Raw genomic sequence first — 27,944 nt, 5'->3', positions numbered from 1 at the left:
CCTGTCCTCCAGAAGAGGGCCAAAAAGTAGTAAAATAAGATGAAAAAAGAAGTGATAAAAAAAGAAGTAAAATAAGCATGCAGACAAATAAAGCAGATGTAAAGATCCAGCCAATCTCCAGTATCACATACAGCCATGGACCCACAATAGCTTTGAGGTAAGAAGAGAACAAGCATGGGACAAAAGCTTTGCCTGAATCAGAGGACCACACGATAGTCTGAGCCCAAATCACCACGAGACAAAGAGTATGGTGATGTTTCCAGTACAGTGCACAAATCTAAAACTGGTTCAGCCCACTGGACCATCTTATAGCACTCTCAGCATTGCTCCCCTATAAAAACACCACAAAAATCTGTGCTTCCTGCAACTTCTCACCTGCTGAACCCTGCTGGGATCATCCAGCTGGAGTTTGGCAATCACACAGCCTGGATCCAACACTGCCCCAGGGCGTTTGACATAATGGATGCAGCCTGATTCTCCTGCTGTTAGTGTCATCACCATTTTCATCACCTGTAGCAAGGAAAACAGGTTACACACTCAGCTTCAGTAGTCCACAAATGGTTCTAGTTTTGTGAACTAGCAGCCAATAGCCTACCACAGACAAACTAACCTGCATGAGCACCTTTTGCATTCAGTCTTTCTCAAAGGTCTAAAAGCACATACACTGTGAATGAAATTCCAACTTAAGTAAATAGAACAAATTACCAGGACACAAACCAGTGCAGCAGGAAGCTGCTTGGACCAACGGGTATTTAAGAAGGTCCTACATTCAACACAGGGAACAAAACAGATACAGATCATTGCAGCTGCTGCACTCTCATTGTTTGAAATGCAAGAGCCACTCTGTAAAGCTACAGTAAGATACTGTGCTAGCAGAGGAAATTAGGATTACCTTCCAGGGGTCACAAATCTCAGTCTGCCATTCACAAATAGAGATGCTCCCACAGTTTAGCCACAGAAGCTCTTGCCTTTAGAGCAGAAGCATTAGGCTTAGGGAAAGGCAATCTAGTTTTACTACTGCTGTAGCATATACCACAACTGGGAAAACAGGAATTGAGTAGGTGGTGCCTCTTTAGCCATGGCTCTGTTGCAGCATAAAAGCATTTACATGAAAGTATCCAGATCTCCGGCTTGATATTCTTCTCCTACACAATCTTCCCAACTAGTTTAATTGCCCCTCTGCCAACACACCCTCCCTTCCTTCATATCTGTTCACAGCCATGCACTCCTACTCGACCTTTCATGCTTTCCTCACTATGGTGCAGCAATTGTTCTTCACCCTCCTCCTCTCTAAGCATTAAGTAACTTCCAGGGGAGAAGGCAGGAGTGACACTTATTTTCAGCTTAATTTGTCTGATCAATCTGATAAATGATCAGGTGATCAGAGAAGTCTTAACTTGTTCCTTAATACCACCATATGCCTCTTCTGAGTCTCCTTAAGAGCTAAGTAGTGGTTTACAAAAGGAAAGCCTTCTTCACTGTACTTAGAAGACATGGTACACTCTGCTCTGGCACCATGGCAAGACAGTAACTGTGGTCTCACTGCTGAGAAATTTTACTTATCACTTAGTGAAGTCATTAATGCTCAGATTTCGGCTGTTAAAAATTTCTCCCCCACCAAATTATTCCATTTGCTGATTCCTGAATTAGTCCAAATTAAAACACGGATAAAATTTAGAAAGGAAATGCTATGAATTACTTCTCATTCTCATTTTCCAGTTCAAGAACATTCAACTTTTTTTTCTCTCCAGCTTCTGCCTGGACAGCATCAGCAACAGTTGAGACTTTTACCTCTATTTCTGCAAAGCATTGGCCTGCAAACACGTGTCCCCCATCCTCCACCACATACTGGATAAGCTTCCCAGCCGAAGGTGAGCGCAGAATGGAAGGATCATTTTCCTTTTCAAACACACAAGTCTTGTTCCCTATAGTGATGCGATACCTGGGGAACAACAGGTAGAACAGAATCACTGAACCATTCAGGTTGCAGAAGACCTTCAGCACCATCAAGTCCAACCATCCACCTCACAAGACAATCCACTGCTAAATCACAGCCCTACACCCCACGTCCACGTCCTTTAAGTGCTGCCAGGGAGCAGAATGCTACCGCTCCCCTGGGCAGTCTGTTACAACACCTAACTGCCTCTCCTGTGAATGAATTATTTCTGGTATCCAACCTAAATCTCCCCTAGCACAACTTGAGGCTGTTGACTCAAGCCCTATCATTGTCACCTGAGTAAAAAGACTGGCATCCACCTCACTGCAACTCCGTTCAGGCAGCTGCGGAGATTTCAGTCTGCACCTGAAGTTTACCATTCATGTGCTGTGGTTAGCTTACAGCATCACTGTGTTCTGACAGCAGATTTAAAAAGCACTCTGAAAGGATACCAGTGTCACTCCAGTCTCCTTTTGGAAAGTTAATCCAGTGCACAAGCATCCGAGCCAGCAAATATTTTAGATCACAAACCATGAAGCTTTGGGAAATAGGAATCTGAGCTCCTAAACGACCCCCAAATCAGTTCAGCTAACTGGAGGTCAGAGTACTGGGTCTCTTACAGGTGGCCATATGCAATCCAAAAGGGCAGGAGATCATGGGCTCCCTACTGGTGCACTTACACAGGAAAGGTCTGAATGCATCCCAGACACACGTTTCAGATGAAAGCAACTTCTCCCTTCAAACTCATCAATAATAACACATCTAGGAATCCCTTCCTAGGAAACAGTTCCATTTCCAGCTGTTCATCAGGAAGCATAAGGCGAGAAGTACACCTAATCTGGACTGACACACAGATGTTATACAATAAACTACAAGCTGTTACCTGTCCACTTCTTCTTTCATGTAGGTGGTATAGCTGCTACCATCGTAAGACAGGAGCAGCCCTCCGTCGCTCAGTCGGTGCACATCAACTTCCACACAGGAGCTGTTCATGATGACCACGTAGGAATTAGGAGACTGTCGGGTCACCTGCAGATCCACAAGAACAGGAGGTAGCACATGAGAGAGACGCAGCACTGACAGTGCTTTGGTTGCCACAAAACATACAGACTTCCAAGTGTTGCAACGGTGGCAAATAAAGAAGTGGAACAGAGATGTTTGTTCTCATCTTGGGGAAAAAAAAAACATGAAAAAGAACTTGTATGCTTGCTTTTGCAACCTTTAAACAGTACTCTTAACGCTGATTTGTTTGGGGTTTTTTGTTTGTTTGTTTGTTTTTGCTCACAGCAAAGAAAAAGCAATGCTAAAGAGAAAAATTGCTACAAATTCTACCACGCTCATGAAACCAGAGCCAAACACCCAACACAGTGTATCTTAATATTCAGAAACATCAACTGAAAGTTTCAGACAACCAAAAGGCAGTGGGTCTCACATAAAATTCTGGTCTAACATCCTCAGCACATGCAGAGGGGGCTCTTGATTCTGAAAAATTAACGTGTTTACAGAAATGCACAGAGATATTACAATAAAAAGATGTGACAGGCGATCATCTTGATCATGATTTCCCAACCCCACTAAAGCAGAGCACATACATTTTACACAGATATAATTCCAACAATTACAAAGATTGAGCCAGAGCAGCACACAGACATTTCCAGCTAGCAGTGGCATGAGGATGGTTTCCTATGCTGTGCAACATACCTTCAACACGTATTTCCGCCCTTCATAGATGAGTTCCACATCTACAGTGTTCAGCAAAGTATGAGCAGGCAGGACTTGGCCCCTTGAAAGAGAAGTACAAAGCAAAATTTGCCATCCAGAAACTACCAAATGACTACCAGGGACCCAAGAAGGCTCAAAGAAGCATGCAAGGATTTAAAAAATACTAACAGAGACAGAGCAGGCCAGTTTTCTTAGGCCTGTAGATAAACAGCTTCTTGGGATTAGAGAACAGACAACAAATAACAAGCTCCATGCATTTCTGGATTGTACTGCATTCCAACAAAATTTCAAGTCAAAAATAATTGCTACCTACCAGACAAGCAATTTTACCTTTCTAGAGAGTGCAGGAAGTTTGAGACGCTGTTCCGAAAGCTCACATCAGCCACATGAAGAGCTCCACACACCACCCCCAGCATGGTGTCAGGCCTTTCAGCCTAGAAGGAAAGGGCACAATAATACAGTTACACCTTCCTTAGCACCGCTCCGTTCCACACATCCACTTGTAGAACCAATGGTCTTAACTCTACTTTTGGCTCAAGGCCAATCTTCCACTAAAATTAAGCTGTTGTAGCACATATCCGAATACTACATAAAAGCAATCACCTCTTATAAAGAAAACCACTGATCTTTGTTCTTTCTGAATCAAATCCTGAGACTCAATCTATTTGAGCCTTTCCATCAGCATCCATTCCAAGCAGTATAGTAAAATACTATAAAAATTCTCACGTACACTAAGATGCCATTATGGCCAACTCTAAGACCACTTTTCCCTGACAAGGCAGTGACCTGGAATTTTGATACGAATAAGAATCAAGCCCAGTGAAAATCTTTATTTGCAACGTGTTAAGTGGAAATTAAGTACTGCAAAATACTCATCTTCTCGTAAACAGAACATACCACGCTTTCCAATCTCTCCTTTTCTCTCCCTCCACCCCACCCTTCCCTCCTCCCCCCCCTCTCTCCAAACTAATCCTGTAAAGCACACAGCTGCACCTGCACTTTCTCAGCAATCAGCCGATCCAACCAGCCGGTGTCAATGCGGTTCTGCTGGAAGCTTTCTGTTTCCAACAGTTTTATCAAGTATTCAACAGTGGTTCGGAAATCCCCTCGGATGGACAGCTCCTTCAAGGCCACCACCATGTTTCTGAAGGAGAAGAGAAAACCTGTTATCTATCCCACACAAACAGTGCAACCCAGTAACTCTGAACAGCTCCCCGTGAGTTGCCTGGAAAATAAACAGGCTGAGGGTAACAGCAGAAGAACACGTGCACTCGAGCAAGACCCCGTATGGTATGCTTGGGAATGAAACAACATTGATCTTCTTCAGTCTGCTGCCAGTGTGAACCAGAGAAACTCAGCCAGCACCAGCTCTGAGAACAGGAGTTCCATTGTTATCAACATCTGAGCACCTACCGCGTGCAAAAAGTACACAGAACATAACAGACACTGTCACCATCCCACCCAGAATGGAACAGAGGAAACACTCTGGATAAACAACAGCACGGATGGCAGGTCCGACACTCCTGTCTTATGATAAGCTTTTTATGTCCCACATCACATAAGAACACTCAGTTATTTACAGGGCATTGGCATAGCCAAGTTACCAATGCTCTTCCTGTTAAAAGCCTTCCACCTGAATGCTTTCAAAGAAGGACTTCAACACAATGGTATCTTACCCCAGCAGCAGGCACAGAAGGCAGAATGAAACAGAAGGGAAATAAACTAAAGAGAAGTAATCAAAAAGTGAGAAATGTAGGTGCAATGCAGTGGAAGAGCAAAGCAAGACAGGATCGGGAGCCTGACCACAATGTGGAAAGTGAGAAGGAAACTTCTCTCAAAAACACCAGAACCAAAGAGTCTGGTTTCATCCATGGCACTCTGCAATAAAGAGGAACAAAATGAACAATTTCCAAGGCTTTGTTGATTATACTACTTACGAGATGGCTTCTTCACGATTCTCTCCCCAAGAGAAGCAGTGACCAAACTGAGAATCAGCAAATTCATGAAGCCCTCCTGCAGCAGCAACACTGAAATAGCCCCAGACATTCTTATTGCTGCGGAAATTCAGTTCCTGGACTGTACCAGAACTGGGCTTAAATCCCTGTAAAAACAGACAGACATTGCTATACACCCTAAAGAAAAAGTAAATAAACCAGAATTAGGGAAATAATTAGAACTGTAAAGAGCACCATTTACACAGCTAAGCTGAGCCTGCTCACTGCCAAAGCAACAGCAAAGGTCCATAGAACACAGAAGCACAGGAACTGCTGTAGTTCAGAAACTACAGGGAACTGAAGACCTTAGCTTTTGTGAGGTCAGTAGCACCTTGGCAGCTAATAATGACAGTGTGCCTGGGGGACAACCAAGTCACAATAAAGAGGATTTATAATCCTAAGGCACAGATAAAATCTGTTATACTCTGGGAAGTTGAGGAGATGAAGGTGAAGATACTGTACAGTGCACCTGTGTCAGTCCATGTTCTTCTAGTGCCTAGCCACAGTGTACAGAAGCATCAGCTAAGTAAGATAAGGGAAGAATCTTTTAAAGGTGCCAAACCTTCCTGGAACAGCAGCAGAGATGGAACTCACTGAGGTTATCACAGCACGATAAGGAACTACAGGATTTAAAACACTCACCTCATCGGGATTCTCACTGGTGATACGTGCAGCAATTACATGGCCACGTGGACAGGGGACATGGGCTGAATTCTCAAAATCAATAGATCCATCTCCCCACGGGGAAACGCCGTACATCACTCGGATATCCTTGATCCGGTGGAGTGGAATCCCCATGGCAATCTGAGGAGGAAGAACAGCATTTGCCACTAATCAGCAAGTTGCCAACTTCACAGAGCGCCTCTTGTCCTCGTGGAATTAACCCCACCAGGTTCTGCAGAAGCTAATGCTGCAGTTCTCATACAGCAAACACATATTCCTATTTTCCTAAGTAAGCCCTCTCCACTGACATGCCTTGTTACATTTGTATTTCTCAAGACAGCTGAACTCAGTGTAACATCCATCTTGTGACTTCCAACAAATATTTTCCGTTGACTAAAAGACTTCAAAGAAGGTTGGTCACTGCTAGGTCAGCCAAGGATGGGCCTGAATTAAGCCTGATAAAAATACACTGAGGTGCCAGATGACCCCTAACCAGCTGTATGGAACCTTTGAGGATTTCTGTAACTATAAAATGCAGACAGTGACCTACAGAACTGGCTGCTGACTGGAGCCTTATGGACCCAATTCCCAGCTGTTCTGGTCAACAAGAAAAAAACCTACTGGTTCACACAAGCCATAAATGTCACTCACTGTGATGATTTCTCCTTGAAAAACTAATAAATCAAGACAAATTCTTGGTTGCTTTGCCACATCTATTCCAGTGCCTAATAATTAGGCACAAATCCTATTTTGTAGAAAGACTTGAAGAGCAGGGACCTCAGCCAAGAAGAGGAAGCATCTGCTATTAGTGAGGGACTTGGAGAGGTGGAAACAATTTCCCTGGAAGTCAGGAACTGCTAATCAAAATTAAAAAGACCAAAGTCACTTTCCTGAACTTCAAACAACTGCTGAACTTGCTGAAAGATGAGAAAACCAATCGTCTGCTCTTTTTTCACTCCCTTTGTCATTGGGAACTCTGGGAATACTGTTATCTCTTGGAGGCAGTGGACTGGGCAACGCACTGCTCCAAACTGGCACAGCATTTGATTGCTCTGCTAGCCTCAGAAGCCAATTCATTTGACAAAATAATTTCAGGGCCTGCTGAACTACTCATGTCTAAAGCCTCTTAAGACAGAGTTTTTACATACAACCTTACTTAAACCAGTTTTCTTACCTTTATATTTTATTATTCTGTTGCTTCACGTATTTTTTTTTTTTTTTTTGTAACTAACGGTTTCTCTAAGAATTTCAGGAGGAATAACTAGAAAATTACTTCTCTTTGCTTTCCAAATCAGAACAGAAGGGGAAGAATATTTTGGAACACAGAAGCTTTGCTCCTGAAGCCACAGAAGATAAATCCTAAACTGGGGAAGTAACAAAGTTGCTCCATTAGTTAGGTGACTTGGGTTGGGAAAGAGAAGCGGAGGAGTCAAATATCCCCATCTGCGTGAGAGGACACAGGCCATATGTGGTAGTGCTGATAGCTGCCTTACACTCTTTCCTCTCTAAGTATTAAGATCCAGTCATCTGCTGAACATTGGTATGGGATCCAGTTTTAACACAGAAACCTGGCAGTGACTCAGCAAGAGTCCGGCCCCTTAATTTCACTCGGGCTTCAGCAGAACAGGTTTTTCACGCTCAGCTTTCTTCACCACACCACAATTTGAGCACTTCTGAAATCCTCCAGAGGTGCAGGAATTGGGTCCTGACTCACCTGGAGCTGTGCTGCAGGAAGATTCACATCAGCTACCATCTCGGTGCAGGGATGCTCCACTTGCAGACGAGGATTCAACTCCAGAAAGTAGAAGCTGCCATCCTGGCTGTAGAGGTATTCCACAGTGCCTGCACTCACATACCCCACCATTTTTGCAAGCTTCACTGCACACTAGGATGCAGGAAAGAAGAGTATTTGTTTTCCATGCCCCACATTCAGTCTTCTATGCCCTGTTCACCCACCCTACCCACTTCAGAGTTTTTTCAGTGGCATTCTAAAACATCCAACATCTTCTAAGGTGCCCAAAAGCTGCTCAAAGCAAAGCACACGGCAGCAGGGTTTTGGTTCCCAGGTTATTTTGTTTACACTGTTCACAGAAGGCAGAGTTGAAGTATTTTTAACAGCCAGCATTAGAAAATTCATATAACTCCTGCTGCTCACTTTTAATGTGACATTACACATTTAAAACACATCTCTCTCATTTTTGAGGTGCAGACATTCTCAGTGGAGCTCAGCAATGATGGACTCAGTTTTGGAAATGTCAGCGGTTGCACACAAAGCAGTTTACAACACATTACCTTACGCTGCTCTTTTAACAGACTGAACAATGCAAAACTATTGCCAATGACAAATAAAAACATCCTGGCTCTTCCTGGAGTCTCACATGAAAAAGAGAACTTGCAGAGCCACTCTCACCTGTTCCATGTGCTCAAAAACCACTGAAGTTGCAATGGAAGCAGGTGCTTCCTCAATAATCTTCTGGTGCCTGCGCTGCACGGAGCAATCCCGACCAAAAAGAGAGATGGCATTGCCATACTGGTCTGCCAGGATCTGCACCTCCAAGTGGCGGGACTGTTTGGCCAGCCTCATTACAAAGATCGGAGAGCCTGGGACTTCAGCCTGAACCTACAGCAGAGACACCTTGTAAGTGGACAAATCATTTTTTGTAAACAACCGCCTTAATCCCAACCATCCCCAGTTCATTTCTTGAGTAACAAATGTCCTGAATATTTACTCAGGTCACTTATGACTAAAAACAACCTGTGTTGTAAAAAAACCACCTCAGCTTTCCTAAATAATCCATAAGCTAAACAAGGCTCACAATAGTGGCTTCTTCATTTCCTCAACATCTCCCATTTAGTGCTCTCAGAATCACCCAACCTGAGCATCTAGAACAAGACAGCATAAATCAATGGAAAAGTTACCTGTCTAAATAGGTTGGGGAAGTCATCTGCATTATTAACTTTCCTAATTCCTTTCCCTCCTCCTCCTTCAGAGGCCTTGATCATGACAGGGTAGCCAACTTCCTCAGCAGCCTGATCAAGATGGGAAAAACACGGGTAAGTATAACAAGCTAGCAGAAATAAGTTGAGAAGACCTTTATTTATGAATTATTCATGCCCAAGTCCCCACATTTTTTGACTCTGTTTAGCAAATTAGACATGACCGAGACCCAAATCACATATGCTATTTCAGTAGTTGGAAAAACAAGGGAACAGTTGCTGCTACTGCAGCGCTCTTGTTTCTTTCTCCTAATCCCACTAACTCTGCAGGCTGAGCCCAAAGACAGTTTGTGAAAGACTGCTTTCAAATTTCCAAGACTCAGTCCGGTCCTAATCAGTTCTCCCATTAGAAACAAATTAATCCTCCAGGCAATCTCCAGGTATGCATGCAGCAGGCTCCAACCAGCTCTGCATTACCAGCCACCCACCCGCAGGCCGTCGTCTGCATCTTTCACATAGCCTTTTTCATACAGCTCCTGAGGAACGTTCAGGATACGCTTCTGAAGATCGTTCTCCTGCCAATCCACTCGTAGACCTGAAACATAAACATGGCCTTCTAGCCTGTTCTGCTGCAAGGCTCAGTGAGAACTCACACATCAGACACTGGTGAAACAAAGGGCTGTAACAGATCCTCGAGGAACCAGTCTGGAAGCACGTACAAAAGAGAGGATGCTGAACACAAGCAGATTATTACTGTTGTCTGGGGAGCAAAAACTTTTAATTGGAAAACTAACAACAATTATGCCCTCCATTTACCCTGTGTAATTCTGAGAAACAGGCAGTTATTCACCATCCTACAGAGCTTCCACAGAAACAGAGTATTGGCTGCGTGCTCCAGAATTACTGACAGATGCTAGAGAAGTAACAGCTGCAGAAATATCAGATGCCACAGCTGCACTGTCAGACTGACAGCAAGGTAAGGAACATGTCCTTTTTGCCTGACATATCCACAAACACCACAGTCACTTTGTCCAAGCCTTGGATAATACAAGTTTGAATCCATTAGCAGATGGAACACATGCAACTGACCTTTTTATGCACAGATACTTATTAAAGATTAGACACGTTGAAGAAAAGCGGATTAAAATGGTCTTTATACGCTGGGGAATTTCCTTCTTACCGCTGCCACTCCAAGGAAGAGTTGGGATGCCAGCAGTCTGAGCCACTATTGACGATGCAATTTTATCTCCTAAAGCCCACATTGCCTGGCTTGGAGGACCTGCAAGGAGCAAAAGCAACGCATGGGAGAGTCGCAAGTGGTATCAAACTCCAGGGAAATGCCTACAGGCCTGATTGGGATCCCATGTACATGGAATAAATAAAAGCTCTCTGCAAGCCTGATGCAGGCCACAACCCAACTGGTATAAATCAATATTTCCAAATCAAACCCAAAAGCATTAACAGTGTCAGCCAGGAATTTAAAAGCAGACTGGAGCACCTTTGACCAAGAAAGAAGGAAAGGCAATTGTAACTACAATTAGACAGATCACAACAGCTTGTTACAGAAGCCTTGGAACACTCAGCTTGCAGGCACCACTATCTGTCCACGTGTTTCTCTTCAAGCTGCGCCAGCTCTCAGAGATGGCAGGTGCTGGTGATTGGTATTAGGTGTGCACATCACATGCTATTGGAATAGTAATTCAGCGCCCTGATTTCCCTAGAAACATGGCTAACGTGGGACTGCAGCACATGATTGGCAAGAGATTTAAGCTGGAATTAAAACGCAGATTTAAAATTCCCGCCTTTTCAAAGGTTCGGAGTATTTCCACAGCTGTGGCTCAAGTTATTACAGATCTGCTGGAAGTCAGAACACAACAAAACTGCCCCAAAGATAAAAGTTATGTTCACACCATGACTTTTACCACAAGTCCATCTTTAGTTTTAAACACAGACCATGCCCAAAGCCTTACCCTACATTCAGATATGGAAATGACACTTACTGCATCAAACACCTCCAGGTCTCAATCAACTACACTGCTAACAGACCACAAACTTCATGTGCTGTCTACAGAAAACTCAATAAAATTTAACTATGAACATTCTCTTTAAACTGACAGCAGAAATATCCACTGCTTTAACACTGTGTTCTTTGATTTTTTATCTCAAAATACTCAAAGACATTTTGGAGAGCTTGCCACTTCTCCCATACAACAGTTACTTCCCAGCACATGTCCAAACCTTACCCACTGCCATCTGCAAATAGCTGTACCATCATTTAGAGGAAACAGCAGGAAACATTATCATAAAAGCCCAGCATGTCTAAAAATGGATAATTTCTGAAGTTAACTTTGCTCACCTCTATTTTTAATATGAGATAAAGAAAGGCTTACAGCTCTTATTACAGTCCTCATGGAAAAGAATCTGTCCTTCTCTCATCTTCCAGACCCAGGGTCTTACTGAGCTAAGCCCTCTATCATAACCCAGGGTCTATTCCAATCCAGTTTCATTAGCCTCAATTACTGGAAACAGATTACACTGCTAGGCAGCATATTCTGTTGCTCTGACTACTGTAACGAACAGATCATCCATCTTGCACTTGCAAACCGTACCTCGTGGCTCTCTTTCAGGCTCAGGATTTTCTCTCATTAAACCCACCCATCTAAAAAAAAGACTAGACCTCATCAGACATCTGGTCAGAAGTACATCTGCTCACCCATGAAAGCAATCCCATTTTTGTGGAGAAGTTCTGGTAGTTTTGGGTTCTCAGAAGCATGGCCCCAGCCAGCCCATACAGCCTGCAGAAGAACACAACATAATTCACTCTTAGTTACAACAGAACAGGCACATGAGCAAAAATACAAAGCATGCAGATGCTTCCAAATCTTTCTTTTCTCCACTGAACAGAAAACAGCCTCATAACATCCACAAGCCAGAGGATGTTATGAAGTACGCTCAGGCTTACTTTAAAGGGCCAGAGCATTGCATCTGGCAGACAAGACCAAGGCTGCTGAAGGAAGCTAAGTGTAGGGAAGTGAAAGGGTGAAGGGAACCTTCTGCCTCCTGCAGATATTCACACTGGGAAACTGACTGCATTCTAACATTCACTGTCCTTACTGCTAGCATAGGTTTGTCGGTTCCATTTCTTTAACCTGCCTTTTCTCCCAGATACAACTCATCACTTGAGGAGAGGGGATTCCCTAGCGCTACCTCATGATTTGAAAACTGGCATTTCTCACCTGCACTGGAATGCGCTTAGCAATGTCAAGGATGAGTTCCACATTTGCATAGTTGTTGTTGTTTGGTCCTCCTGGAACTGGCACGTAGTGATCTGCCATTTTAATGTACTCTGCAAATGCAACAAAGGTCACATGTAGATCACAGATCTGTAAATGGTACTTAGGTCTAAAACTTCCCAAACCTACGGCATAACCAAATCTGAACATCCGTATCCACACTGCTTTCTCATCAATCCCAGAAGTTAATTACAATTATCCAGTGGTATTTCCTACACAATAAAATACCCACTGGCAAAACTAAACTTAATGTCTCTAAAGCACTTAATATAAATTCATTCCAAAATTACCCAAAGCCCTCAATCCGCTCCTGGTCAGAGCGGCGCACGGTGCAGCGATGTCCCCTCAGCCTCCTGCATCCCCCTGGGCACAGAGGTCTGTGCACCTTCACTCACCTGCGTTTGCTTTCAGGTCCTCAGGAGTCACCATGACAACAAACCTGATGGCCCGCTCGTTTCGGAACATCTCGTAGGACCAGCGCCGGATCGACCGCATGCATTTCACCGCTGCAATCCCGTTGTTGGCTATCAGGACCTGCACATAAGAGATGCAGGGATGAGACAAAAGTCTAAATAGCACAAAATCCTGAGCAATAATGAAAATAGACATTTTCTCCACAGGTTTTTCAACCCCTTTTTTGCTGTTCCGTTTTCTCAGCTGGCTTTCAACTCAATAAGGAATCAGCTCTTGCTTGCCCATGAAGTTATAATGTCTTATGCTCTGTTGGGATTAAAGAACAGAAGGGCACTTCAGAACTGGCATAATGAGTTGCTAAAACTTCTGTCACCTGAATGGATGAGACCTCACTGTTATGTGTTTATGTATTTTGAAATAAAATTCTCAGTGCTTTGTCCAGTCTCCATTTGTTATATCTGTCTGTAAGTCCTCCTCTATCAGCAGAGGCTCATTCAGATTTTTCTTCTGTCACATTAAACTAAAACAATTTATCACATTTAAAGTTAAAACAGAATGACTACAGGCAGAAATACAAGTTGTAAGTTCAGGAATCTCAGTATTTTCAATATGCAGTATTGAATAAAGAGAAGTCATAGCTCTAGAGAAGGGAACAAGAATGCAATATGCCAAAGCCCATAAGGCCAGCAATTTACCTTTTCAATAACTCTGTTCCCTCCGAAACGAGTAACAAATTCTGCAGGAGAAGCCACAGTGAAATCCCGCTGCACGTCAACTTTCTTCCTGTCCCGGCCTTGCTTTACGAGGTGCAAACCAGACATGCTGGGCCTGAGGGAATTTGAGGGGGTCAGAAAAAAACCAACACTGCAGTGCAAATGAACACAAATAGAGCAGAGTATGACGGGAATTTCTACCTGTCCCCTTGATCACATTGCCCATGACAGGCAGAACATTCCCCACTTCCAGTTTGCAGCTCTTACAAGCATGATCTCGTTTTGCAATTAACTGCAGTTGTATCTCAGCACATTTCAGCCCATCCGGGGAAATTCGAGTCATGCCAATACATGAGCAGGTGAAAATGCACTCACTGCACATCACTGCCCGTCACAGAACAACTGTGTTAAACCAAACTCCATGCTGCTCCTGTCTTCCAAGAGAGCTGACTAATGATCAAGTTTCCTAGCTTTGGTAAAACAGTGTACTAAGTCAGATTCCATGAGGAAATCCTGTTAGAGAACCACAGCAACTACACTTCAGGTGTAAACGAGAGGCTCCGCCATCCCTGTGCCTGGTTACTCCAACCATTTCCCAAAGATGTGCCCAGCAGCAAGGCCAGCTCCTGGGGGCCACGTGTTCAGTTGGAGTTGGCTCAGGATCCTCTGCCTTCATCAGCTGAGGATGAGAAACTCCATGGGGAGATGGGAAGAGCTGGGCAGAAAGCGACTGACCTGCTGGGGAGGGCATGAAGGGCAAACAACAGCAGCGACAGGCCTGGCTGCACAAGTCCCAGCCCACTGCTGCTCAGCCCTGACTCTGTCAGGACGTTGAGAATAAAAAAAGCACAACGATGGCACTTCACAGTTACTTTGGAGCTGAATTTCAGCTCATCAATCTTTATCTCACACATGGGATATTCTCATGGCCAACACTCAAGGCGGTAGAGAGCTCCAAGTTACAGGCTTGTAGAGAAAGCAAATCTGGAGCTTAACTGGGAAGTGAAAACCTGTTCTAAGCACAGCAACAGAGACATTGGAGCAACCCCTGAAGCCAAAGATGGAGAAATGAAGGGTAACAGAGGGGAGAGCAACAGCGTGATGTCAACATGTGCTAAGAAAGAAAGAAGGTAAACAAGCCTGTCTCCCAATGACATGCTGGGAACTACAAGTGTCTGCACCAGGTCAGATCAAAGTATACCCAGTTCAGCAACCTGCCTCAGAGGCAACAGCTGATATCCAGAGAAGGGCAGGAGATCACGCTGAGCGTACACAGGTACTTCCCAGGAACACTTTCCCTTCTTCCAGCAAGCTGCAATCCCGATAAGCGGTGTCACTGTACCTAATGGGCTGCTGTCAGCAAGAGTTCATGGACTGCACTGCAAAAAACACAGCCTGCAAACTTGAGGATGGGGGCCAACAGGCAGGAAAGAGAGCAGAAGTGTAGGCAAGATACAACTTCTCCTACATTTGTCTTTAAAGAAGGTCAGAATCTACAGCTTGGCAAGGAAGGAGTACAGCCCAAGAAATCAATGAGACCGGTTTGCTCACTGAAGGCTCGTTGCATGCGGTCTCAACAAAAGAGAGACCAAAATTTTGGGGTCAGAAGCTGTGAACACGGATGAATGTGGACCATGCACCAACTCACCAAGTGCAAATTACCACACAAATGAAGATTCTGCTGCAGTGAAAATGACAAGATAACCAGATTTTCCATCATTCCGAATCAATTGCAAACACTTGTTTATAAACAGGTATAGTTCATTTTACTCTGTGATGGGAAGTATACCAAGAGCATCAAGTTTTATTCACTAGCAATCACAGGCTGCCCATCATAGACAAAGCAGGAAAGATTTTCTTCTTTTAGCAACGTAAAGTGCGGGAGAAGCTGGGCAGCCATGAAGGAAGAACACTGAGCCCTAAACAAGACAGAACAAAAGGCAAATGGGTAACAGCCATCTCTGCTGTTCTCCAGGTCACACATGCAGTGCTTTCTCAGGTAGGAGCTTCCAAAAAGCTCATCAGTCCTTCAGTTTGTAGAGGTTAATGGCTGTACAGAATGTCACACTTTATAAACAGATTCTGCACCTAAAATGCAGTCCAGCACCTTTCTTACAGACTGCACACACAAATGCCTCACGGTAATTCAGGATGGCTTCAGAGGGATAAAACAGACAGCGGAAAATATCAGTTTGAATTTCTAGCACAGGGTGCCCAACTGCCTCAGCCCAAGACGGGTGTTGCTCTGAGGAGACAATCATAGCTGAAACTCTTACCTCTGCAGCATGTGATAGATCATTTCCTGACTCTGATCTGCAGGCTCCTCCATGCTGTCTGTGAAGGAATTAACAGATTGCAAGTGCTGCTATTTTGGTTTTTCCAATACTGCAGCTCAAAACCCAGCAGCGCAGAGCAGCGCAGAGCCTCCCGTGCTCATATGGTTCTCCTTGAGGCAGCGGCACTTCCCGGATTGCTTCAGTCTTTTAACCTTTGTCCCCTGCCTTCTACCAGCCCTCTGTCACTCTTTCTTCCTGTGACGCAGCACACACAGCGAGTGAAGCAGCCTCCCTGCAGCGCAGGGGGAAAGCAGCTGATCAGAGACAGAGGAACCCCCAGTTACGTAAGGAGCTTTGCACAGCTCTGTGCTGTATGCTGGAGCCCCATGAGATGAGGATCCTGCAGGGAAGCGGCTGCACAGCTGGCTCCCTGCCTGCCCCGAGCCCCCAGCAGCCAGCACAGCTCCTGCTGCCAGGAGGCAGCTGTCACAGGCCGGCTGCAGTGCCCATCAGCTAGAGAATTCATTCAGCAAGCAGGATTTTGTATCAGGTGTGCACAGAGGGCGGGGAGGTGACAAGGAAAGCACCTCCATGCAAGCAGGCAAAGCCCAGCGGTGATCCGGGCAGCAGAGCACACAGACACCAGCCTGAAGCTGGGACAGGTCAGCCAGGATTTCAGCAGCTCAGTTTCTCCACCCATTAAAGAGAGACGAGCTCGCTCCAAACGCTACAGGAATAAACGCCCCCAAAACAAAGGTGCTGCGGTCCTGCGGGGCCTGTAACAGCCCTGCAGAGAGGATGCATGTTTGCTCAGCACCAAGCACATGCAGGAACAAACTGCAGGCTTGGACTGGAACTCGACACAGCAACTGGGTTACACTCTGAAATTTCGTGACATTGGGGTCTGCCTGAGCGTAGGGCCATCCATACCCAGGCAGCACAGCCCTTATTTGAGGCACACATTTTCCAAGAGTCTGAGCAAAAGCTATGCAATTATCCAGTAAAGAATCACTCAATAATAATAATAATTTAAAGAAAAAAAAAAAAAGAAAAAAAAAAAACAAATATCCGGAAAAAATAGAGACATTATGAAGACAGGCAATGCTGAGCCCTGAGCAGCAAGGCGAGGTCACTTCGGGAAAAAGGGACCTAAGAATAGCCAGGCAGTGTGAGCAACGACCGACAGCAAGCGCCACGTGTCTGATAAAGCACAGGCAGACAATTCCTGCAGATTCAATTCCTGCAGACATTGTCAGCAGGAGGGCAAAGCAGCACAGCGACATGCTGTGGTGGTGGTGGTGAAAAACGTCACGGGGAAATAAATCCAAGGCAGGCAGCAGACAGGTGATAGTGAGGGAAAAGTGAACAACCAAACAAAAACCCCAAAGCCAGACAGGTCAAGGATTTCAGCTCCTGACAAACGACGTGCAGCACAAAAGCCACGCAACCCTCTCCCACGTGGATGGCTGCAGAAGAGAAGTCCCAGCCCTGCAGGTCAGAGGGGACTTGCATCAGCATCATGCCATTGTATAACACTGGTTGTGCTGCAGTAAGCCAAGAGGTGTCAGATGGAAGACACGATAAGATGGCCCTGCTCTCTGCATGGGGAACAGCCTGGGGCACAGTCCCTAAAGAAAGATGTAAAGCAACCACAGAAGAGCAGATGAAAATGACTGCGGGTCTGATGAACACAGCCCAGGAAGTGAAGGGGCTGCCAACATTGGATGGGCCTGGTGAGGATGGCCAGTGACAGTCTTTAAATGCAGGAAAAGAAGACAAGGTTCATGAGAACGAGAAGTAATGAACTTAAATTATAACATGTTAGCAAAGCTTTCAAACAGTACTGCAAATGCCAGCGGTGGCAGAAGGACTGCAGAGGCTGCTGCTGGGAACAAGGTTTCGCACCGGGTTCACGCAGTCCCTGATCAGGACCAGCTCAGCATCCAGATGACCAGACCTTGGGGCAAACACACAGTCCAGATGACTCCTGGGATCTCTTCCAGTGTGACACTTTATTAATTCCCAGATAGAAAGCAGAGGTTGTGCTTGGGTGCATTACACACCTGCCTAGTTACTGAAAGCCTCTCTCAAGTGCCAGCTTACTCCCTCTTTGAAGAAACGTTCAGACCGCCCAAGAGTGGCAGAAATTCCTCATTTAATTCATTGTAAGACAGAAGCACGTAAGAAGAAGCCCCCTGTCTCGAGGTACCTTCCAGCACCAACTCCATCCCAACGGCCCCTCAGTTCAGCACAGACCCCACTCCTCCTGTATGCACAACCCCATCTGGACACCCACTTCCCTGAGCTGTGCAAGCTTTTGCTCCCCCAGCCCTGCTGGAGGCTCCCATCAACCCACCGGATCCCAGAAGGCCATCACAAGGGCAGAGACTTAAGAAATATCAGACTCAGCTTGATAAAATCTGCATTGCTTTCTCTCCCAAAGCCCACCACGTATTCAGAGACTTCATTGGACACATATTGCATACAGAAAATGGTACATTCCACCTCTTTCTAAATAAAGTTCTTGCATGATATTGAATTTCCTCCGTTTTTGATCCTGTCTTTAAGATTTATTCAATGTGATTGGAATTCATTTTTCAGTTTTGGTGAAATCTCTTTCCCAAACATTTGCCCACGCTCAAAAAAAAGCCTACTCACAGCTCCCAACCCTAACAGCTCCCAACCACTGTAGCTGCAAGGAAACAAATCCCACAGCTCCACGCAGCCTCATGCTAGAGAACAGCTTCAGCTGGGTTAAAAGCACTCATTGTGCTTCTGCTTCAGCATCAATGGAGACGATCGGCCTCAGCATCCCAACAGAAGCGCGGCACACGAGGACGCGTCACGGTGACACAACACTCACCATCACTCGCACAAAGCCGCTCCCTGCACAGCGCTATTCAGAGCCCCGCTGGCAAACGGCGCGTGCAAAGCTCCCCCCTCCCTGGAGCCTCGGCCACAGGCAGACAAAAGGGAAGCCTGGGTGCTTCTCGGCTGTTCTGAGCAAACCCGCGCTGGTTGCACACGTACCTGACGCACATCGCAGCCAGCAGCCTGCACTGATCCCAGCACTGCAGCATGCCCAGCGCTGCCGGTGACGCTGCACTCTGCTCCAGAGGCAGCGATGCACGAGCTGGCGTGTGTGCAAGGCAGCCGTAAGGAGGCTGCAGCACAGCCATACACACACACACACACACACACACACACACACACACACACGTCCGCCCTGAGAAAAGATTATTCTTTTTTTTTCCCCTTTGTTTGGTCTTACAAGGTGTGGAAGCAGGGCAGCTCTTATCAGTTAGGGATTTTGTAATGTGGCCATGCCAATGCGTGCGTGCATCTGGTCCAGGTGGCAGGACTTTGGGAAGCATCCACAGAACCTGCCCTAGTGCCAGGCCTGCCCCTGCAGCCTGGTCCTCAGAGAGGCAGAGGGAAGGAATGAGCACACACATAAGCCGGCAAGCAATGCAGAGGAGCTCTGCAGCCAGAGCAAAGGGCGGCTATGGCCAGAGGAATGGACGCTGGGAGGCAGCAACCCAGACTTATTCAAAGACAGTCTTTCCTGCAGCCTTAAAGAGACAGAACCGTTAGCTTGAAGGCAGAAATTGCCAGAAGTCAGTGCCTGGATACATTAACCAAAACCAAGAGTTTCATCAGAGCCCTGACACGAGGCTGGGCCCAGGAATTTCAGAAAGCAACAAAGGATACAGCACAGGTTACAGTGGCGAGGTAACTTCACATTCAGACTGTTGCAATTTTAAACAGCAATCCAGGCAGGTACGCAGCCTAAAGCAGGAAATTCGGTTCCAAAACTACAGAATCCAAACTAGAACACTGCTAGGACTCCTCTATAAAAAATACAGAGGAAGTGCTGAGTACTGTGGCCACAAGCCCCTTTCCTCTCCTTCAAACTTCTCTTTCAGAATCCATTTCTCCATCACACCCTTCCTGCTGAAACTCTGGTACCCAATTCCTAGCACCACATTTCAATCAAAATCCATACTCCAGTTCCTAAAACCCCCAAATATCCACACTTTCACATCCCCGAGAAGCATGAAATTCTATGTGTTCCTGCAGTAACAGCTTAACACTCTCCAGACGAAGCCTCACCACCGGGATAAATGCAGTAAAAGAGAAGTTATGCAGCTGAGAGCAGATCTGAAGTCCTTTCACAAAGTTTTGGACAGATCTCCTCTGCAGGAAAGATAGAAGGCATGTTCTGTACCAACCAGAACTAAGGGGTGGGTGGGAGAGTTTTGTGCAGTTTGTCACTGACAGTTTTTGCCTCACACAGGCAGCACAACAGGGCCCACCTCTGAGTGCAGGCACAGTCCCACCGTACGTCTGGTCTTAAAGACAGAGTTACAACAGAGTGTCAAGAGATCCACAGCATTCTCTGCCCTGGAGATTCAGCATCACACAGCAACACTTCAGCCAACAAAGAGATGAAGGTAAGTCCTTTGTTTTGGCAGGGCTTCCAACTGATCACGTGCAAAGAAAAATGTTTTAGCAAACATCTTATTGAGACTGTTCACCAAGAAGTCCAGTTAACGCTTGGCACAAAGGCCAGCATCTCTGTGGGTGCACTACCAGAGCTACGAGCTGGGATAACTCTCAAAACGTGGCTTTCAGTTGTTGCAAGTGGATTGCCAGGTGATTTCCTACACCCCTTTAATTGCTTACGAAACCAGTGCCCTGATGGACAAATGCCAGAAGGCATGCAGGATTTATTCTATTTTAAACAAGAATTTGATACTGGATGCTATCTTTAAAACTAGGAATTAAATATAGCATCAGCCAAGAACAATTTATTAAACAAAACAAACTGACTCAACATGTGGCATTCACAGAGAAGTTACTTTATCTCCCACTGACTCCTCAGCAACACAGCTAGCAGCCCTGCACAGCACAAAGCACCACGTCCATGGGACTGCTGCCCTCAGCTGGAGCACCGAACTGAAACACAACACAACTACACCCAGAAACAAAAAGGGAAAACAGTACATCCTGCTTTATCACCTACAGGTGCAAAATGCAACAAAGAGCACATTTTGTTGGCATTAGCTGTATGCAGCCACTTTCTTGAAGGATGCCCCTTGTCGTAATTAACTGAGCAAGGAAGACATTTACACAAGCTTTATCACTGATACTCTTTAAATAAAATACAGCTACAAGAAAGGAAAGAAACAGAACATTCATGTGCACAGCTACTCTTCCAGCACACACTTTTGTTAAACACTGGTGTAACAGTCACTGATTACATTATCAGATCATGGCTTTCTCAATCCCATCTCTAGCAGTCAGCTAGCTCAATCAAAGGCCTGCACGGATATCTAGTGGTGTGAAGCCTGTATTGTACAGCCTGTCCCAGCAAGACCGGCTTTAGCAACAGCATAAACACTTACCCAGATCAATCAGGTGATGGATGGAGCACAGCCACACACGCTCCGCATGCTCAGATGAAGAAACACGAGCTGGCACCCAGCCTGCCCACAGCTGGGCCAGGCCCTATCGGTCAGGCACCACAACCCGACCCCAGCAGCACTTCCCAGCTCAGACAAAAGGCCTGCGAGGTTTCAGGTACGGAGCAAACGCCAAACCGCGCAGTGAAGCACCACCTGCCCTGCATGAAGTGACAACGCGACGCTGCTTTTTATTTGAATGCATGTCTTTGCTACAAAACAACAGCTCATGAGAGCTAATGACCAAGGAAGAACATTTCTCTTTAGCAGTGTCATTTCCACAGGGCGCTCCTTCCAGGAGTGAAAATTTGCTTGGGAGATCAAGATAAGTGCTGGGACAGCTGCTGCACAGAAGGCACAGGCACCAGCACTCAGTGTTACAGGACAGGATAGACACAGATAACCTCCACAAAGCAACAAAATGTCCAAACTTCAGTGATCTGGAGCATGAGAGGGAAGAACAACCTCATAGCTGACAACCAACCCTGCTCTTCCGGGCCTCCTGCGCCGCAAGAAGTAATCTTTTCTCCAGCCATCAGAGCAATAGGTGCACTGCCTGCCACGCTCTGTGAAGAGGTAACGGATCACTCAGGTGCTCTCACAACCCTTCTGTATCTGACTCAGTTCTCTAATTTAGAGATAATTGCTCCCTGAGAAGGACTTCTCTGCAGCAGTCACTCACCTCAACTACAGGCTGCTTCTGTGGTTAGCTAACCAAACCTTCCTGTGTGGTACAGCGGGGCTAACCAGAAAATGGAAAGATTTTTGGCAACTCCTCACAAAGACATTCTCTCTCGGATCTGCAGCTTGTTTGAGCAATACTGCACATACTCAACACTCACTCAATTTGTCTTTGACGCTCCAGAAAGAGTTGCACCTTTGTGATTATCAAAAGAAAGCTGTAAGCAAGAATGCCAGTGTTCCATTGATTCACTGTCACACCGTGACTGCAAGCAAGTGGTTTACCTTGTCTGTGTCTCAGTTTCTCCATCTGCAAACATTATTTGGAAATCTTTTGATGAAAGAGACTACCATCCTGGAAAACCATTTCAATTCACCTAACCTTATCTGAGAAAAACAGCCTAATGCTGTAACTTTTTTTTGTTTGTTTATTTGAATTGGCATTTCCCTCCAATTTAACTGAGAGTCAAGTACCCTCAAAACAGAATGCCAAAGTAAGCACGTTACAACAGAGGTGCTCAAGGTTGCACATCTATTGCATTATAGCTCTCTCGTGCCAGGCAGTGTCCTCGAAGTTGCACACAGACACTGCCTGATTTTCTTGCTCTCCTGCTGCCTGTTTCACACTAGAGGTTTTGTCTTCATACAGCTTCTTCTGTTCCTCAAATGTATACAGTTACAAGACTAGAGCTTTTCCCACTTCAAATTTACCTTTTTTCAGCTGCCTAATTGTTACAACTGACAGCCAGGGCAAAGGCAATCCCCTTTACATTTGTGTAAGGTTTTCTATCGCCAGCTGGCTGACCATACCCAGCAGCTTGAGCAGAACAACTCTCAGCTACGGACCACTGTCACCCTCTGGCCCCAACCTGGACTCTGTGCATGTTTTCAGATGCTGTCTCCATAAAGTGACAGTGGAACCATCAACAATAGGGACAAATAAAACAGTCCTTCTCCCAGCTGTGAGGCCAACATCTCCCTGAGCTGTAAGCAGTAGCTGCTACATTAAGCTTTGGTTTACTGCCACTTCACAGGTTACCAATCATTTCTTTAATCAGAACTTTCTCTATCCAAAACAAAAACCATCCAAAAATCACATCAAAAACTTTTGAGGCCAAACCCAGAACCGAGATACAAAGGTGAGATTAATCAGTATGCAGCTTGCAAGGAGCAGCTTCGGACTTTCTTGGGAACTGACAGAGAGACTGCAGCTGAGATATTTATCCATACCTCATATGGTTTGCCAGGCCATCTTGAGTGCTAGGAAGACCCAAGTCTGAAAGCGAATCCGAGCAGACAGAAACAGGGGACAGAGACCTCTCTTTCTCCTCTAGCAGGTCAAGTTTCACCAAGGAGCTTGTCTCATCTTCTGAGTTATCCTCTGACACAGAACCAATAATAAAGCGAGAGTGAGGGTTCATCTCCAGGGGTTTAGCAGGCTGGGAAGACTCTTCCATGGCTCTTCCAAATTGAGCTCTCAGCACTTGAAGGGACAAAAGAAAGAAGAGAAACAAAACTCAAGGTTAATATCTCCTATTGCAAAACAAATAAGGCAAAGCAAGGTTTGCTTCCAATTGGAAATGCAATGGTACAACACCAGAAAACAATAGCTGAACCTAGACAGGAGTCCAGGGAATAGTAATTTCTGTTACAATCACTGACTTTTCTGTTTGCACAAGGACTCTGAATTCAAAGCAGCTGTAAAACCTGCTAGTTTTTGCAAAAACTGTAAAACTGCAAAAGGTACTTAAAAGAGGAAAATGTAAGGCATTCTTTCTTACATTTTTTCTAAGCACCCCATGTTACCTAGGATTCTTTCAGGAATCTGAGCTGCCCTACTGAAAACTGGGGAGCAGACAGAACACAGCTCCCAGCCAGCAAAGCAGGACTGCTTTATTCCTAACCTGAAATGCCCAAGTTTATAAAGACTTCAATCTCCTAAGCTCACTCACACCTGAGGACAAGTTGCAGCAGGACGACTTTAACAGCACTAACAACACAGTACTGTCACAGGGCAGAGGCTCACTCCGTTCATCCTTTTCTCTTCCCTCCTCTGCTCCAGCTACATGCTCACACTGCAACTCCCCAGCAGCTCTGAAGCCTTCCAGACCACTTGAGTGTAACAACTGCCACCAACAGACTAGTATAACTTCCTGTGAGGTTAGCAAGTAGGAAAGAAAGAAAATGAGAGATGGAGAACAAAGGAGTACCTCAGAGCACAGCCCAAAACAGGTGGGATGGTGAATTACTGTCTGACACGTTCAGCTCTGCCCAACTTTGATGCATTTACACACAAATGGAAATCAAATAATCAAAAAACCAGAAATGTTTATGCACTAACCTCTTGTTATTCTTGCAATCTGAGCAGTTATCCACTTCCAAAATGAACTGGAAAACAAAAGAATTAACAGGTAAACATTGTTATGAAAAATACTCTGCAAGTGATTAGAAAAACAGTAGAGAAGTGTAGAGAACAGAAAGGCCCACACATCTGGGGCCACTGAGTAAAGCAGGAGCCAAACCTGTGATGCCCCAAGGAGCACACATGAGATAGGAAGACCCCAACACCCTGCAGGCAGTTTTGCACTGTTTGTATAGGAAATGACACCCTGTGCCAGTGCTACCAGCTTACGGCTTTTTTTTCCTCTGCTGTCTCTGAACTTCTCAATCTGCTGGTCAAGAGCAAATCCCAATAATAATTAGAACCCTCATGAAAAACCAGGAGGTAGAAAACACAGCTGAGATACCATAAAACCAATAGTTACCTGTAAAAAAAGTGTAGTACCAGCGATGCAGCGCTACAGACAAGGAGCCACCCCAGGGCCCAGCCCTTCTAGAGGGACATTACCATGCAGAAAAGATGGGCTTGGTGCCTTCAGCACCTCGCTGCCATCCCAAAGGAAGGAGGGCCGTGTCAGCCCTGCCAGCACGGCCGTGCGATGGGGCAAGCACAGAGATGCACTGTGAGCAGTTTGATGGGAACATGACAGCTTACATCCGGTGCACAGGCAAAACCAGACCACGTTATAGCACTAAACAGGACACAACCTAAGCTCTAATTAGAACACGGGCAAGGAGTTTATAGACACTGCAATCCTTGAGCACCATTTCTTTCCTCCCATCAGTAACTGAAAATTAAAAACAGATCCAACTGGCTTATGCAATTTTACCGTGACCGTACCGACTGAATTATTCAGACCCAACTCTGTGTTGACATCACTCCTCCCACAAACTCCAGTTTCACCCGGGCCAGGGGCAGTTCATTTTACAGGGAGATGTCCTTAACCATTTTATGACTGGAAAGCCACAGGCGCCCACCCGATGCAGGTGTTAGAGGGTGGAAGAAGGAAACAACAGGAAGCGTGACTGCGAGGTCTGCATGCCTACCTGAGAATGCAGAAACTAAACCATGAGATTCCATTACCAGGCTGCTCAGATGGGGCTCATTCCCACTGCTCAGACAGAAAACCTTGATCACGTTGGCTTTGTACACAGCAACATGAAGACAGTGTTATGTGCACACGCACTCTTCCATCACACAGTTCCCAAAGAATTTCATTCAGGTGGATTTACTGTTGGCAAAACCAGCACCGGATCTGGGATGCAGCCAAAGTAACACCAACCCTTTCCAATAAAGGAAGGGGTTTTTTAAAGAACTTACGCTTTAATAACTATATTTTTAAGGCTTTACTTGTTTCCCTAAGTAAAGAAGGAAGCAGAGCAACACAAGGGGACTGCTTCAGGCAAACGCCCCATGAGAAGCACCAAACCCCAGCACTGCGCTCCAACAACTGCACCGACGCACTGCATGCACACAGCTCAGCCCCACGGCAGCCAGCTGCCCACAGCCCCACTCGAGGGCACTTTGATGCATTTCTGACCCCTGCAGGTGCGCCCCAAAGCCGTGAGCTCTGCCAAAGCCTTGTGACCAGCTGTGAACTCAAACTGGCATCAAACTGGACGGAAGTTCAGCTTGTTCTCAGTACACTGACATTCATTATCCACATTTTACTTAATTGTAATGTTCTCGGGGGGCAATTAAAACATATAACTTCTTAGAGACGTCTCTGCAGATGCTGTTTGCTCTCCCTGCTGCAAACAGAACACCGGCGTTCCACCAAAGCATGGTGTGCTGCATCGGCTTCCTGAAGCCCGGCTGGCAGAGCTTGGAATGCAGCTCCTCACCCCAGCAAAGCACCACCACACTGCCTGTGTGCCGCAACCTTTGCAGATGTTCCAGGTGTGTGAAGAACACTGAACAAGTCACTACAAAATAACTGTCTGCCTCCTCAGCCATTTACACACCCTGTGCTTATTTCTGCGAGTTGCAACTGTGTCAAACGGGCTCACCTGCAGATGTACACTATAACAAACTCTGTATGCTACAGCAGGATACGTCCTGACAATTCCATTTTGCAGGGATTTAAGAACATGTAATGTCACGCACCGTGAGCCTGCTCAATTACACAAACATGGGTTAAATCACAGTTTTATCTTGCAGAATCTGAGCCACGCTCCTCCCTCCTGAAGGAACCAGCTCCCATCAGGAGCCAGAGCTTCATAACACGTTCCTAACTCCCCAGCTCTACAGACATCAAGGCATTTAATACCCAAATCAGACTCTTTGTATGCCTAATGCTACAAGCAATGAAAACTCTACAGTCCAAATTTACAGATGGACTTGTTTTCGCCTGAGGGAGAGCAAAACTCAATTATTTCTCCACAGCTCTACAACCATAAAGAGACAAATCTGGCTTGCCAAAGAAACACACAGAGAAAAACATTAGATCTTCACAGAATCACCAAGGTTGGAAAAGAAGTTTCCATAACAAGATGTTTTATTCTTGTAAATTATACCCAGGCATGAAGCTTACTTAACAGCAGATAGAAACCAAGTTCTGAATGTCTTTCAACTCACACCACAGAGAAAGGATTTACACAGCTGAGCAGAGCGGCACAGCGCCTGCAGAGGGCTGGAAGCTGAGTCCAGAGGGCAGAGATGCTTCTGTTCCCACCCAACCTCCTGAGCCACTCTCTCCTGCAGTGTGGCTGCTCCATGTGTGCCGTGCCCCAACCACGCACTGCCCCACTCAGTGACCATCCAACTCCCAGTGAAACTCTTCTGCTTTTTCTGCATTTGCAAACTCTCGCATGCATCCACAGGTGGAAGTTTTTATGGATTTTAAAGCTCACGACATCTATCTGAAAGGCACAGATAGCTCAATACCCATTAGGGGTATGCGCTTCCAGGTCTTCCCAGGTGAAACATTTATCTGTCATTTCCACCGAGGAAACATAAAGCTAAGAAGCAGAGCCCGCATTCACGCCATTCGCACTTTGCTAAGTCACCGGGGGCTGCGTCCAACTCCCACCGCCTGAGAGCACCGGCACAGCCGAGCACCCTCAGCTCACTGCTCCGGATCGAGCTACGATATCACTTCGAACCACCAATCGACGCGGTAAGTCGCACCCGAGAGCCCTCACAAGAAAATGTAAAAGCACAGAAGGAGAAGAGCGCAACAACGCGGCGCGCCGCTCCCATAAGGCCAGGCCCCGCGGAGCTCAGCCCACCGCCGGCTGCGGGAAGGACCGTGGTCCCACGCCGCACCGGGTGCCGGAGCTCGGCCGCGCCGCGCCCATCCCCGCGCACGAGGCGGCGCGCCGCCCGCATCCCCGCGCCGCGAAGGCCGGGAGACCCGAGGGGGCGACCGGAGCCCCGAGAGCCGCGCCCACGCGGGACGCCCGCGGAGCCTTCCGCTCCCCCCGGGCCGCGCGATGCCGGCGGGCCCGACCCCACGCGCTCCCCGCTGCTCGGGCCCCGCCGCCTCCCCCGAGCGCGGCTCGGCGCTC

General features: G+C 46.2%; 1 protein-coding gene across 5 annotated transcripts in view; it reads right to left on the bottom strand.

Moving 5' to 3' along the window:
- Positions 1 to 24,482, bottom strand: part of ACACA (acetyl-CoA carboxylase alpha) — a 99,917-nt gene extending 75,435 nt beyond the window's left edge. For 4 of the 5 annotated variants that reach the window (XM_042830289.1, XM_042830292.1, XM_042830290.1 and 1 more), the window contains exons 1-19: positions 24,436 to 24,482; positions 23,325 to 23,577; positions 13,655 to 13,787; positions 12,941 to 13,079; positions 12,489 to 12,598; positions 11,966 to 12,047; positions 10,433 to 10,531; positions 9,741 to 9,847; positions 9,235 to 9,345; positions 8,726 to 8,935; positions 8,030 to 8,200; positions 6,295 to 6,456; positions 5,596 to 5,759; positions 4,652 to 4,802; positions 3,989 to 4,092; positions 3,638 to 3,719; positions 2,820 to 2,965; positions 1,792 to 1,942; positions 376 to 510 (exon numbers count right to left, since the gene is read on the bottom strand). In XM_042830289.1, coding sequence (XP_042686223.1) covers positions 376 to 510; positions 1,792 to 1,942; positions 2,820 to 2,965; positions 3,638 to 3,719; positions 3,989 to 4,092; positions 4,652 to 4,802; positions 5,596 to 5,759; positions 6,295 to 6,456; positions 8,030 to 8,200; positions 8,726 to 8,935; positions 9,235 to 9,345; positions 9,741 to 9,847; positions 10,433 to 10,531; positions 11,966 to 12,047; positions 12,489 to 12,598; positions 12,941 to 13,079; positions 13,655 to 13,787; positions 23,325 to 23,551 — 2,484 coding nt within the window. In that variant the 5' untranslated portion in view covers positions 23,552 to 23,577; positions 24,436 to 24,482. Of the gene's footprint in view, positions 1 to 375; positions 511 to 1,791; positions 1,943 to 2,819; positions 2,966 to 3,637; positions 3,720 to 3,988; positions 4,093 to 4,651; positions 4,803 to 5,595; positions 5,760 to 6,294; positions 6,457 to 8,029; positions 8,201 to 8,725; positions 8,936 to 9,234; positions 9,346 to 9,740; positions 9,848 to 10,432; positions 10,532 to 11,965; positions 12,048 to 12,488; positions 12,599 to 12,940; positions 13,080 to 13,654; positions 13,788 to 15,948; positions 16,089 to 23,324; positions 23,578 to 24,435 lie in introns of those variants that run through there. The other variant, XM_042830294.1, reaches the window with a different exon arrangement.
- Between the last annotated feature and the right edge of the window lie 3,462 nt (positions 24,483 to 27,944).

This window comes from Centrocercus urophasianus, unplaced genomic scaffold (assembly GCF_019232065.1).
Source record: "Centrocercus urophasianus isolate 14NV4802_14NV808 unplaced genomic scaffold, USGS_Curo_1.0 seq_33, whole genome shotgun sequence".
Lineage (NCBI taxonomy): Eukaryota > Metazoa > Chordata > Aves > Galliformes > Phasianidae > Centrocercus > Centrocercus urophasianus.
Note: the sequence above shows the minus strand (reverse complement) of the source record. Positions and strands in the feature narration are given on the sequence as shown.